The sequence below is a fragment of the Mus caroli genome, chromosome 1 (assembly GCF_900094665.2).
Source record: "Mus caroli chromosome 1, CAROLI_EIJ_v1.1, whole genome shotgun sequence".
NCBI lineage: Eukaryota > Metazoa > Chordata > Mammalia > Rodentia > Muridae > Mus > Mus caroli.
In genome coordinates, this window is record NC_034570.1 from 181,801,310 (window position 1) to 181,816,761 (window position 15,452).

The 15,452-nt window shown below is 46.5% G+C and overlaps 1 protein-coding gene across 1 annotated transcript in view; it reads right to left on the reverse strand.

Annotated features, from left to right (window-relative positions):
- Positions 1-1,542: 1,542 nt before the first annotated feature.
- Positions 1,543-15,452, reverse strand: part of Traf5 (TNF receptor associated factor 5) — a 46,740-nt gene continuing 32,830 nt past the window's right edge. Inside the window, exons 6-11 of the mRNA XM_021165688.2 lie at positions 15,076-15,153; positions 14,335-14,409; positions 11,447-11,539; positions 6,025-6,165; positions 4,069-4,237; positions 1,543-2,347 (exon numbers count right to left, since the gene is read on the reverse strand). Coding sequence (XP_021021347.1) covers positions 1,770-2,347; positions 4,069-4,237; positions 6,025-6,165; positions 11,447-11,539; positions 14,335-14,409; positions 15,076-15,153 — 1,134 coding nt within the window. The 3' untranslated portion in view covers positions 1,543-1,769. The remainder of the gene's footprint in view (positions 2,348-4,068; positions 4,238-6,024; positions 6,166-11,446; positions 11,540-14,334; positions 14,410-15,075; positions 15,154-15,452) is intronic.

Consider the following 15,452-nt stretch of genomic DNA (forward strand, 5'->3'; position numbering starts at 1 on the left):
GCAGTACCCACAGAGGCCAGAAGAGGGCACTGGATCCCTTGGAACTTGAGTTATAGGTGGTCATGAGCCTTCCGAGTGAGTGCTGGAAACTGAAATTGTGTCCTCTGAAAGAGCAGCTGGCAGTCTTGACTGCTGAATCATCTCTTGAGCACCATGTTTTACTTTTAAGATTCATTTTTGGTTCTGTCTATCTGTGTGAAGGTGTGTGTAGATGCCCACAGAGGCCAGAGAGAGGACGTCAGATGTCGGAGCTGGAGTCCCAGCTGACATGGGCACTGTGAACTGAATTCAGGTTCTCTGGAAGAGCGGCAAGCACCCCTAACCACTGAACCATCTCTGCAGCCCAGGTTCTGTCTCTTACACAGGGTTAAGCGCCAGCTACAAGAGCATAGCCTCCCCCGTGCCTCTAATGTGGCCCTTGTCCCAGGACACTTGTCCTTCTGTGCTTAGGAGCCAATGTTACATGAGTAATGGAGGATGGCACGGATCCCATTTCCAGTCAGGGCAGGAGGGCAGATCAGTCTGAGGCTTACTGAGCTGAAGGGACAGACAGACCCAAAAGACCAGCGGGTCTCAACCTTCCCAAGGCTGTGACCCTTTAACGCAGCTCCTCATGTTGTGGTGACCCCTAACCATAAGATAATTTTTGTTGCTACTTCATAACTGTAATTCTGCTACTGTTATGAATGGTAATGTAAATATCTGTGATTTCTGATGGTCTTAGGCAACCCCCCGAGAAAGGATCATTTGACCCCAAAGGGGTCGTAACTCACAGGTTGAGAACCACTGCAAAGACAGATCTACTAGAACCCGGTCATTTCTGGTCTCAGAGCACTCAAAATGTTGACAGGAAACTCCACAAGTTTCTACAAAAGCTCATTTTGGGGTCAGTATATGAATTTAAAAGTTCTTCCAGAAGAACAGAAGGGTTCAGACAGCTGCTATTCATGGTGAACGGGATCCCCTTTTGTCCTTTTCTCATATTTTTCTCTGTCATAACAAATTTTGCTCATCCTCACACCCACTGCCATGCAAAGGTCACCTGGCTGAGTTGTGTGAACTGGTATAGTTGACAATTTTGACCTAAGAAAATACTTTTCACCTGGTCAAACCTAATGAACTCTGAACTTTCGGTTCACTAAACATCCACTCCTTGGCACCCATTGTGTTAGTGGAGAAGGATGAAGAGCCGACCCATTTCCTAGCTGTTATACAACTTTGCAAACTGTGCTTACATGCTGCTAGTGGATCCTGTATAAAACACAAAAGGGTGACGCAGTTTCCAAGCGGTTGGCACCTCCCTGAAGACCTGTGGTCCAAATGCAGCATATGCAGCTACACTGCCCACACTTGACTGGCACAGCCTGCCTGCCTCTTACAAGATGGCTGCTGCAGGCCTAGGCTCAGGTGTGGAAGCACTGAGTCAGCTGGTAAATGACAACTCGTGTCAGTGGGAATTCTGCCCCTGTGTCAGGCCCGTTGAGCACTGGACTTCCTGTAAACACTTCCCAGACTTCAGTGAGAGAGAGGAGCCCCAGGCCCTGTTCTCAAATTATTATAATTTTTTGGAAGATACAAAAATATAAATAACAGCAATATTTCAAGAGTTTAAAGTTTCAAACTAGGGAAGGATCCAAGGTAAAAAGATGATGAGTCAGACATCGGAGGCAGGAAGACAAGAACAAGAACCTGCTCAGTCCAGAGGGCTGGGCCCAAGGGACAGCCACACCTTCTCCTGTGCTGAGAGGTTTCCTTATCAGGTAACAACACTACAGATCCTCTAAGTCAGTTAAATCCACGGCCACTTTCAAGAACAGGGTGTCGTCTTTAATGTAGGTGTTCTTGGAGTTCTCCAGAGTAGAGTGTGACACAAAGCGGGGACAGCCAGAGGCAATGTTCATCTCGCCATCTGGCCTTTTGAAGCTGCTGCTGTTGGGGTCAGCTTTGAAGGTCTCCACAATATGGTTCTTCTTGCCACTCTGGTCCAAAAGCATCAGGGTCACCCTCTGCCTGAACGGCCACTGCAGCAGCGAGTCAAACTCACCGCGCATCACCACAAAGTACAGGGACAGGTGCGTTCCCTTCCCTGACCCGTCCCCGTTCAGGTATGCCCTGGCACAGAGCCGGTAGCCGCAGCGGCTGGTGTAGAAAGGCTGGCTGAAGACGGACACTGTGTGCCCCTCCACAGCCTCCCTCTTCTTCACCCTGTAATCTGTCACCTTCCAGATGAGTTTGCCACTGTAGCAGGCGCCCTCCAGCTGCTTAAACCGCTCTTCGTTCTTATTCAGCTGTGCTTTGTGGATATTAATGTGTGCATCGTGCTTGCTGGTCTCCCCCTCTAAAAGAACTGGAAGGAAACACAGGACAGGAGGCTGCAGCTCGGGCCTGTCATCTGAGCACTACCTGTGAACTACATGCATGGTGTCTGCATGTGCACCACACATGTGCCCCCCGAGTATATGTACTATATGCATTGCTAACATTAACTCAACCGTGGTAAGCTGATGCCAAGCAGACATGGATGTATCCTCCCTCTTCACTCTCAGCTTGCCTGAGTATAAGACACATTGGACATTCACCTCGAGTGAATGCTCATGCTGAGCCTTATGCCCCTCTAACTGTGTATGTGTGTGCGTGCGTGTGCAATGCACACGAGTGTGCTTGTGATGTAAGTGTCTGTGCATACTTGCATGTGTATGGCTATGAGGTGCTTGTGGCATACGGAGGCCAGAGGCTGATGCTGAGTGTCTTCCCCAATAGTGTTTCAGTCTTTTGACATAGTTCTCTCACTGAACTAAACCCTGATAGTCTGGCTAGCTTGTCCTGGAGATCCTGTGTCAGCCTCCAGAGTGCTAGGACCACAGGTAGCCCTCCAGTCCACTCAGCAATCACATGGCTACAAGGATCCAAAATCTAAGTCATGTGTGCAGCAAGTGTGTTATCTACTGAGCCATCTCCCCAACTCCTATAATGAATTTTACATTTAAAAGACTTATTATGGGGGCTGGAGAGATGTCTCAGCAGCTAAGAGCACTGACTGCTCTTCCAGAGGCCCTGAGTTCAATTCCCAGCAACCACATGGTGGCTCACAACCATCTCTAATCAGATCTCATTCCCTCTTCTGGTGTGTCTGAAGAGAGCGACAGTGTACTCACATACATAAAACAAATAAATATCTCTTTAAAAAGCCTTATTATTATTGTTATTGTTGTTATTGTTGGTGGTGCGTGTGTGTGTGTGTGTGTGTGTGTAAGTGAAGGCATGTGCACCATAGTATACACGTGAAGGTCATAGAACAACTTTCAATAGTTGGTTCTTTCCCTCCACTGTGTGGGTTCCAGAGATCAAACTCTGGGTGTTATAGTTTCAATGAGTTGTGTCTCCTAAGTCCTAAGCATTGGAATACTTGGTCCCTAGTTGGTGAGTTGTTTGGGGAGGATTAGGAGGTGTGGTCTTGTTGGAGGAGGTGTGGTCTTGTTGGAGGAGGTGTGGTCTTGTTGGAGGAGGTGTGGTCTTATTGAAGGAGGTGTGGTCTTGTTGGAGGAGGTGTGTCATTGGGCTTGGGGTTTCAGCAGCTGCTCCAGTGCCATGTCTGCCTGCCTGCTGCCATGTTTCTCTATGAGATGGTGGTAAATTCTTATTTCTCTGCAATCATAAGCCCAAATAACACTTCCTCCTATAAGTTACCTTGGTCAAGGTGCTTTGTCACAGCAACAGAGAAGCCACTGATACACTGGTCATCTCGATTGCATAGCAGATCACCTGCTAAGCAATCTCACTGGCCCCAGTGTGCCAAAGCCTAAGGCACCCATCACCTCTCTCCCTTGTTCTTAACGATGACCACTCCCAGCTCTTGGGACTGCCTGGGCCATGTCAGTCTCGTCTGACTCCACACACATGGTGGCGACCCTCATTTTCTGAGGCAGCTAGAATCTCCTGCTGCTTCACAAACAGGATTCAGCCACTGGGCAACCCAGAAAGCTGGCTGTGACTTGTTAGCCTCTACCACAAATGCACGCAGACAGGGAAGCCATGAGAGGGAACCCGACTGCTTCCCCGCACACGTACCTAATCTCTGGTCACTGGCTTCCAGCTGGGTGATCCTCTGTTTCACGCTGTCAACCGCATCCACCAAAGACCTCAGATCAAGTCGACTTGGCTGCTGGTTAACTATTTGTAGCAGCTGCCGTACCTGCGCTTCCAGCCAAGCTGACTTGTCCGTGTGACTGGTGAGAGCCTTGCGGTACAAAAAAGAGCATGTCTTGGAAATGAGACATCAGATTTGTGGATTTGTAGCGCGTTGACTGAATTTTAACACAAACATATCACATAGAATGATCCACTAATGAAATGAAAGTGGCAGTGTCCAGAGAGGGGGTTCAGTGGACATGGCAGAGTCAGCAGCCGCCATCTTCTTCCTTTCCAGGCTGGACTCCTCTGGTGAATTTCTGAGCTTTCCTCCATGTGTCTAAAGTCTCCCCTCCATGTATACACATGCACTTCATGCCCCTCTTGCCTCAGCCTTTCTTCCCTCAGAAGAAAGTTCCCTTTCTGTAAGGAGGCCACGACTGAGCAGGAGCAGGCAGGGCCTACACACTCTATGGATCTTTCCCATGGAGGACATTAATCTGCCTGCCTTGCCCATATAGTCTTAATTCCTCCCTATTGCTCTCTGTTTAGGAAAATGTCAGAACTAATAGTGTGATAGGTTCCTTTTTTTTCCTAGACATACTAACACATACATATACATTTGTGCACACACATCTGTACATACATGCCCAGCACATGTAGAACAGGTGCATACATGTATGTATATATGTATATGCTGTAGTGAAGAAGAATAAAGCTTATATGGCCTAGATTTCCTGGAACAATACACATTTCAAACACATTGCCCATGTTATATGTCTTTAAATCTTCCACTACAAATCTGGTCATGAGAGAACTTTTATTCGTTAGGGATCCATTTGTGGTTACTTAACATTCAGGATTCATCGAGTGATGTTTAAGGCATGCCCTTCCCAAAGGGAATTAATGATTTTACACACATGCCATGGAAGTATGGTATAAATGTTGCATTTACCAGCATGGGTATAGATATACTCATGTATGAGACAGTGTTACTGTCAGCTGCAGAGGGCCACACACATGCAGTATTCTCTCTGGTGGTCCTTGGCCACACCCAGAAGAGAGAAGGGTGCCAGAAACAGAGCAAATGGGACGAAGTGCTGAATGGGATGTGGGAGAGCTGCACTGGTGCCCCTGGCATCACCCAAGTCTGGCGGCTTTTCTATGCGTTTGAAATGGTTTCCATGTTAAAAGCTAAGAAGAAAACCCCTTGCTGCTCACTAAAAGCTGATCATAGCTTTGAATGGAAAAAGCCATGTCTCATCCGGATGTTCTTTCTTTTCTTTAAAAGATTTATAGTTAGGATCATTCATCTTATTTGATGTGAATGTTTTGCCTGCATGTATGTCTGTGAACTTTATATGTGCTTGGTGCCCGCAAAGGTCAAAGTTGGGTATTGGATCTGGAACTGGAGTTATGGATGGTTGTGAACTCCCCACCATGTGTGTGCTAGGAATTGAACCTAGGTCCGCTGCAGGAGCAGCGAGTGCTCTTAACTGCTGAGCTATCTCTCCCGCCCTTCTCTTCTTCTTCTTCTTTTTAAAGATTTTATTTATTTATTATATATAAGTACACTGTAGCTGTCTTCAGACACACCAGAAGAGGGCATCAGATCTCATTACAGATGGTTGTGGGGCACCATGCGGTTGCTGGGATTTGAACTCAGGACCTCTGGAAGAGCAGTCAATGCTCTTAACCTCTGAGCCATCTCTCCAGCCCCTCTTCTTTTCCTTTAAAAAATTATTTATGTGTATGTGCCTGAGTGCATTGTATTGACCATGTGTATGCAGGAGACTGCGGAGGCCAGAAGAGAGCATCAGATCCTTTGGAACTCACGGTGCAGGTGGTGTTGAGTCAGCACTTCCACCCCTGGGCCATGGTCTTTCCAGCCCTTACCTGGACATTTGAGAGGAAAGTTCCATTTCTGCCAAACATCTGTGTGAACTGCTTAAGCTCCTTTTCGAACTTCTTCACGGTTCCTGCCAGCTGCTGGATCTTGCTTTCCTTCTGTTCGAGACTCTGATATAAATCAGAGATCTAACAACAGAGCAGGAGGGCAGGAGAGAGTCATTCAGTGCGTGCACACACAGGTGACAGGGTAAGACTTTCTAGAGGAAGACAGCACATGTGCATTTCTGGGGCCATTGTTGTCAGACAGAGTCCCGTGTAATTCAAGAAAGTGTTTGCAGGTGGCCTCTAGAGCCACAGAAAGCTCTCCATTCCTCACCCACAGTGATGGAGCAGCCAGTCAGGAGTGTCGGGTGGCTGAACTCGATGACCTGGCTTGCTGCACTCTTCCAGGGTGTGCTGTCAGACAGCGAGGACACTGATCATTGCCACGCGAGACCTTGCTGAATTTTATCTGCTCTATCTCTGTCTTTCCCCAAAGAGCCCCTTCAGGTAACCGTCAGCAAGTGTAGGCCAACCCAGTGAGCACTGCTAAACATAGCCTCTATAATCCGTGTGTGTGTGTGTGTGTGTGTGTGTGTGTGTGTGCATGCGTGCGTGTCTGGCACCTCCTCCACTGCTTTCTACTCCTTCCCTTGAGACAGAGTCTCTCACTGAGCCTGGGCTTAGGCTGGTGGCCCTCCTGGGACCACACCTATGTGGGTGATCTAAATTTAGGGCCTTGTGCTCCTGCAGCAAGTGCTCAAACCCAGTCAGCCATGGCGCCACACCTAAGAGAGGCCCATTCAGCCTGAATGCTGGCCAGCTTCCACCACATTACACACAGAGGAGCTCTTACATCTGCGCCTCACTTCATCTCCTCTGTGCTTGCTTGGTTGCTGGTTTCTGGTTTTTGAGAGTCTGGTGTGGCCCAGGCTGACCGGGAACTAGCTACATAGCTGAGGATGACCTAGCTCTCCTGCCTCCACTTCCCAAGTGCTGGAATTTCAGGTCTGTGTCCCACACACATACATATACACATGCACATGTACAGACAGCCAGAAACACACCCCACACAGATACATACCATGTAACACACACACACAGACACACACACTGACACACATAGTCACGCATACTGACACATACATACACATACATACTCACACTCACATACACACTTACATGCAGACACCCATATACACATTGATACACAGGCACACGATTACCTGACACACACACACACACATTGATACACATACATATACACATAGACACACACACTGACACACACCAACATACCCAGATACACACACAGGCATACACAGACATATACATATACTCACTCTGATACACAGGCAGATACTCACACTAACACACACATTGACACAAATACACACACACACAGAGATACACATATACACACTCACACTGATAAACAGATACACATTCACATACTGACACACACTCACAAAGACACACACAAACATACTGCACTAATACATAGACACACACTCACACACTGGCACATAGTCACACACTGACACACCCACACACAGGCACACACATACACACACTCATACTGATACACAAGCAGATACATCAACACACCCACACACAGGCACACACATACACACACTCATACTGATACACAAGCAGATACTCACATCAACACACACAGACACACAACCATACACATACACACACTCACATTGATACACAAGCAGATACTCACATCAACACACACAGACAGCACACACACATACACACACTCACACTGATACACAAGCAGATACATCAACACACACAGACACACAACCATACACATACACACACTCACACTGATACACAAGCAGATACTCACATCAACACACACAGACACACAACCATACACATACACACACATTGATACACAAGCAGATACTCACATCAACACACACAGGCACACACACATACACACACTCACACTGATACACACATTCACATTGATACACACATTCACACTGATACATAGATACACACTCACACACTGACACACACTCACACACGGACACACATACAGACACACCAATACAGAGACACACATTCATACACTGACACACACTCACACACAGAGACACACATACAGACACACCAATACACAGACACACACACACACTCACACATAGAGACACACATACAGACACACCAATACACAGACACACATTCATACACTGACACACACTCACACACAGAGACACACATACAGGCACACCAATACACAGACACACACACACACTCACACATAGAGACACACATACAGACACACCATACACAGACACACACTCACATACTGGCACACATTCACAGAGACACATACAGACACACAAATATACACACACTGGCACATACTCACACCTCACACACCGACACACCCAGACACACACCCAGACACACACACACACATCTTGCCTGTTTCAGCTCTCACAGTCTTCATCAGTTCTTACCTAGGCTGTGACTCTTCCCACCTGGCCTACCCTGAGACCTTCTGCCCTCACACAGGAGGGCTCCTCCATGGGAGCTGGGACCTATCTGGATCTCACAGAAACTGGATGGAGCCTGGTACCAGTGGGTGATGGAAAGATATCTGCTTGGTGGCAAACGTCCTCCTCCAATTCATACTGCACACCACCACCACCACCACCACCACCACCACCACCACCACCATCACCACCAGACAAATCTGGTCTTCTGTTTCTCCTGCTTCAATGTCTCCAGTGGCTTTTTAAAAAAGGGCACATGGGGCTCTACATGATCTGATACCCTTGTGGCTTCACGCTCATTTCTGACCCATGTGCATCATGTCCAGCAAGACTGCACAGCACCTAGCTAACTCATGTGCATCCAGCAAGACTATATGACATCTAGCTAACTCATGTGCATCCTGTCCAGTGACACTGCACAGCACCTAGTTAACTCATGTGCATCCAGCAAGACTATATGACATCTAGCTAACTCATGTGCATCCAGCAAGACTGCACAGCACCTAGCTAACTCATGTACATTCCTCATGACTGTACAACACATAGCTAATAAATGTGCATCCAGAAAGACTTCACAGCTCCTAGCAAACCCTTAGACACCCTGTCCAATAACTGTATAGCACCCACCAAGCCCATGTGTATCCAACAAGACTGCTCAGTATCTGGCTGCCATCAGGGTCCTTCCCTACTCCAGAAACTACCTTTTTAGTGCAGTCACTCAAAGGAACAGCCTCTGGGGACATTTCCTTACCTGCATCACCCACCCAGGCCCTAACTCATCTCACCCCTCTTAGAGCTTGCTTTCAGTGTTGTCTGTTCTTTCTCTCCACTAGAGTATTTGCTGAGACTGCGCCCCACTTCTTTATTCTCTGGACCCAGCATGGTACCTTACGTGGCAGACGCTGGCTATGTGTTTGATGAATGAATGTACAAATGGTCATGATGCCCACTTGACTGTCCTCCCCACTCTTGCCTCTAACCTGCTCCTGTTCTCTTGGTGCCCATCTCAGTTACTAACATTTCCAGGTTCTTTGCCTCCCAAGCTCAAAGCTCAGAACGTCTCCATGTTATCTGTGGCTCACTGGCACGGGGATGCACTTCCACCATCGCCACCTCCAGCATCTTGCTTCTTCTCAATTCTGAAATGTTTCTGTGTGCCAGGCACCATGCTGCAAGTGCCAACACTCGCGCCCATCCACCACAGCCTCATTTGCAAAGGAAGAGATGGGGCAGAGAACCAGGGTGCTGTGCAGCCTGCAGGCTCAGGCCTGTACGTCACTGCTACCCGATGACCAGATGTCTCATGTTTAAAAAAGCCAGACAAGGAGCTGGCAAAGTGTTTCATAACACTGAAAAAGATTAGTTCTAATTTTGATCCTTAAATCTCTTCGGAAGCAGGGCAGAATCCACACAAGTAAAACAACAACTGACCAGTGTCCAGATCTTTGCTTGCAGAGAGTCACTGCTGTCTCAGTCCAGCACACCAGTCTCCAGGCATTCCTGTCTCACACTTGGGAGTCCGGGCACCCTAATACTCCATTTCTTTAAACCTACAGCATTTTCTATACAAGCCTGACTGGGCACAACACCCACTTCTGACCCTGTTTTCACTTCAACTGAGGAGACTGTTGTTTCCCTTCAGGTCAGCTGGGAAGCTGGAAAGAGGCCCAGCTGTTACAACACATGCTGTTCTAACAAAGGATCTGAGTTCAGTTTCTACAACCCATGTCGGTCAGCTCATGGCTGCCTAAACTCCAGGGGATCTGACACCCTCTTCTGACCTCCCACGCCTGCACTCATGAACATACACCCCACACACCTAATTAAAGAAATGAAATTAACAAAGGTACAGCTTAGGTGTCCTACCCTAAAAAGCCTCTGCAGTTTTCCCAGAATGCCTTGCTGCACAGTTTTCCCAGAGTGCCTTGCTGCAGCCTCTGTATCCCACACAGCATCATTGTGATTCAGAAGGCACGGCACGACTACTTATCTATTTGTATTTCTGTGATTTTTCATGGAGAGGCTGTGTCTTCCAGGCTTTAGTGTCTCTAGCAATACATACACTTATACTTAATTAACAGATGGATCCATAGGGTCTATAAAGGACCCGCAGTTCCCAGACAGCAGACTGTGACCAGTTACTACTGAGTCAGGACTTCAAATTTTCTCCTGGCTGGGACCCTGAGAAGTACCCCCCCCCCACACACACACACACTGTAATCAATGGAATTAGACATCACAAAAACAATCTGCAGTGCTAAACTCCTTCGCTGACAGTGGGCCTGAAAAGTCTTCCAAAATGGTCCTGCAAGACAATTAATTAACTTTCATACAACTGCTCCTTAAGGCCAGCCTTATGGAGGTCTTGGGTGAACGTTCCAGGAAGCTGACAGGCTTGACAGCCATGTGAGTGAGTATGTATGAAGTTAGCATATGTTTATCAGGTTACAAAGCTTCTCCAAGGCAGTTTAGACTGACATCAAAATCCCACAGTACTTAGAACAGACTGCCAACAAGTGCAATGCTCTGACTGACTTAATTTTTTAAAATAGCAAACATCTAGTATGTGATAGGTGAGGAGCTAAGTGTGTGGGGGCAGGCTGTGGGGTGGATGGTAAGCCACAGAGAGAGCTGGCTTGAGATCCATTCTGCCACTCACAAACTTGAAGTTTCTTTGATCTTAGTTAGCTCATCTGCAGGGGGAGAGAATGAATGCACAGAACTCCAAGGCACCTTCTGGCTCAAAGCTTCTATAATGCTAAGAGTGCGTCTAGCTAGTTGGTGAAAAGCGTGTGCCTTTAATCAGCTTGCATGGAACCAGAGAAAGCGCCAAACCAAACCAAACCAAACCTAGAGTAGCCAAGTGTCAGCAATCCCCCTGCCCCTTCACACGTGGCCCCAAGACTCACCTGCTGTTCTAGTTGGTAGTTCTTCTCTAAAACCAGAAGCATGTGGTCCTGCAGGGCTGCCCGCTCATGCTCCTGCAAGTTCCCCCGCTTTCCCTTCAACACAAAGCAAAAGCAAAGCACAGTTACTGAGCTCGCCAACGGAGGAGGGCCGGCTGCAGGTGTGTGGTTACAAGAAGCTCAGCAACTTGCTACTTAGTTTCCATACTCACTCTTTCCCACAATACTGCAGGGAAATGGACTCTATTGGGTCTTTCCTTCAGAATTACCCAGTAGCCAAGCCCAAACAAGCTGACAAGGCAAACAATCAGGCTGCTAGCAAAACTCTCCACGCTGATTTTCTTCCTGCCTTGGCTAGGGAGGAAGCACAGACATGGCCAGCACTCGGCTATTCCCACATACAGCTCATCTTTGTTGCAGACTGCTTTTAAGCCTGGTCCATTTTTTTTAACTTTAAATTTTTTAAAATGTATTTACCTTTATTTTATGTGCATTGGTGTTTTGCTTGCATGTATGTCTATATGAGTGTCAGATCTTGGAGTTACAGACAATTGTGGGCTGTCGTGTGGGTGCAGGGATTTGAACTCCGGACCTCTGGAAGAACAGTAAGTTCTGATTTCTCCAGCCCCTCCAGCAAACATTTCTATACTGCCCTGTTGTAGCGAGTCTACAGACTGCTTTTCATTCCAGCCTGTGCAAATTATTGCACTTCGAGATACACGTACATGAGAAGAAATGGTTACGCCTCCTCTGAAGATTACACACATCTGAGAGAAGATATGATTCTGTGTCTCCTGATGGTCATAATGTTTATTTGCTGACAGACTCTAGTGTTAATAAAAGCAAAGACCCAGATTTCCACATGTGTCTAGGCAACCATCTACCACCAGCTTCCCTTCAGTGAGTTTGCCATGCACCAGCCTTTGTCATGTCCAGAAGCCACAGTGAGTTCACCATGTGCCAGCTTTTGTCATGTCCAGAAAACACTTCTGGACATCAGCCCTTCCCAGCCTCTGGCTTTTTTTTCCCCCTAGAACATGATTTTAATATTTTCAACTGTTAATATTCAACAAACAGAATAGGCATTTTGAGATATATTTCATTGCTATGTCTCCCTTTTCATTTCTGATTTTATTAATTTGTATACTGTCTCTGAGCCCTCTGGTTAGTCTGGCTAAGGGTTTATCTATCTTGTTGATTTTCTCAAAGAGCCAGCTCCTGTTTTTGTTGATTCTTTGTATAGATCTTTTGTTTCTATTTGGTTGATTTCAGCCTTGAGTTTGATTATTTCCTGCTGTCTACGCCTCTTGGGTGTATTTGCTTCTTTTTGTTCTAGAGCTTTCAGGTGTGCTGTCAAGCTGCTAGTGTATGCTCTCTCTAGAGAGCACTTAGAGCTATTAGTTTTCATCTTACCACTGCTTTCACTGTGTCCCACAAGTTTTGGTATGATGTGTCTTCATTTTCATTAAATTCTAAAAGGTCTTTAATTTCTTTCTTTATTTCTTCCTTGACCAAGTTATCATTGAGTAGAGCATTGTTCAGCTTCCATTAGTATGTGTGCTTTCCATTGTTTTTGTTGGTATTTAGGACCAGCCTTAGTCCGTGGTGATCTGATAGGGTGCATGGGATTATTTTAATCTTCTTGTATCTGTTGAGGCCTGTTTTGTGACCAACTATATGGTCAATTTTGGAGAAGGTTCCATGAGGTGCTGAGAAGAAGGTATATTCTTTTGCTTTAGCATGAAATGTTCTATAAATATCTGTTAGATCCATTTGGTTCATAATTTCTGTTAGTTTCACTCTGTCTCTGTTTCTGTTTCCATGATCTGTCTATTGCTGAGAGTGGGGTGTTGAAGTATCCCACTATTATTGTCTGGGGTGTTATGTGTGCTTTGAGCTTTAGTAAAGTTTCTTTTATGAATGTGGGTGCCCTTGCATTTGAAGCATAGATGTTCAGAATTGAGAGTTCATCTTGGTAAATTTTTCCTTTAACTAGTATTAAGTGTCCTTCCTTATCTTTTTTTGATAACTTTTGGTTGAGAGTTGATTTTATTTGATATTAGAATGGCTACTCTAGTTTGTTTCTTAGGACCATTTGCTTGGAGAATTGTTTTCCAACCTTTTGCTCTGAGGTAGTGTCTGCCTTTGTCACTGAGGTGGGTTTCCTGCATGCAGCAAAATGCTGGGTCCTTTTACATATCCAGTCTGTTAGTCTATGTCTTTTTGGGGGAATTGAGTCCATTGATGTTGAGAGATATTAAGGAATAGTGATAATTGCTTCCTCTTATTTTTGTTGTTAGAAGTGGAATTATGTTTGTGTGGCTATCTTCTCTTGGGTTTGTTGAAAGATTACTTTCTTGCTCTTTCTAGGGTGTAGTTTCCCTCCTCGTGTTGGTGTTTTCCATCTATTATCCTTTGTAGGGCTGGATTTATGGGAAGATATTGTGTAAATTTGGTTTTGTCATGGAATATCTTGTTTTCTCTGTCTATGGTAATTGAGAGTTTTGATGGGTATAGTAGCCTGGGCTGGCATTTGTGTTCTCTTAGGGTTTGTATGACATCTGCCCAGGATCTACTAGCTTTCATAGTCTCTGGTGAAAAGTCTGAAGTGTCCAGAATGCTGGGGTGGCTTACAAATGTGGTGCATATAAACTCCACAATGGCAGAATGAGTCTCTCTATGCATCCATGTGAGCATGTATATGAACATAATACATACATATTCAAAAATGTATGTATGTAGAAGTTCTGTTTCTCTGGTGAGCCCCAACACCATTTTAGCCTTAGTGTTCTGGTGTCTGTCTACCTTTCCAGTTCCTGAAGAGAGTTAAAGAGTAAAATCAACTCACTGGTGAGCTGTAGAGGCAGAGATGAAGGTGGCCCACAGCTTACCTTGACAGTGCAGCCATAGTGCTTAAAGGGACAGTCTTGCTCAGCCTCAGGACATACAGTAAGGTGTTCATTCACCTGCAAAATGGATAGCCTGTGATGTGGAAACACATGGATTCTTCAACAACTTGGTAGGGTCAGGGAGCCAAGGGTGACTTGGAAGGAAGTGAGGGACAGAAGGAGAGACCCTAGTGAGGCAGAGAGCTGGTATGAAAACAAAAGGGTGTTCAAGGGACCACTCAGGGCAGAGGGGCAGGCATTACCAGGATCATTCTAGGGATTCCCCAGAAGGCAGAAGGGCAGGCATCACCAGGATTGTGCAAGGGATTCCCCAGAAGGCAGAAGGGCAGGCATCACCAGGATCATTCTAGGGATTCCCCAGAAGGCAGAATGGCAAGCATCACCAGGATTGTGCAAGGGATTCCCCAGAAGGCAGAAGGGCAGGTATCACCAGGATCATTCTAGGGATTCCCCAGAAGGCAGAAGAGCAAGCATCACCAGGATTGTGCATGGGATTCCCCAGAAGGCAGAAGGGAAGGCATCACCAGGATCGTGCAAGGGATGGCCCAGAAGGCAAAAGGGCAGGCATCACCAGGATTGTGCTAGGGATTCCCCAGAAGGCAGAGAGGCAGGCATCACCAGGGTCGTGTGCTCTCCAGGCCTTTGGCTATCTATGGTTCTCATCAAACCCTTAAGCCAGGATTCTAACACTTGCCCTGCACTCTCCAGGGAGAGTTTACTCACCCTAGCTCTTGGAATAGTCTGCACACACCTGTTGGGACAAGACACTGGGTACGCAGGACACGAGTTTTCCTCATGATCCTGAAACAGACAAGTGGGTGGGGAACAAAGTCAAGATCGCTTGCCTCGAGGTATTCATACACGTTTCTCTGGAGAGACGTCATATGGCTTGCTCTCCATAGGAAGCTATAGCCCAGTTTCAGAAAGAGATTAGCAGTGTCTGATTTCTTGATGTAGATGAATTCAACTAAATCAGATGGCTTGGAGCCCAAGCAGGCAGCCTGAGGATCTACCAGGGAGGCTCCTCCGCACATGTAAAAGCACCAGTGGTCCCATGCTGATCCTGCCTCTCCAGCCAGATAACAATCTAAGGTCCCATC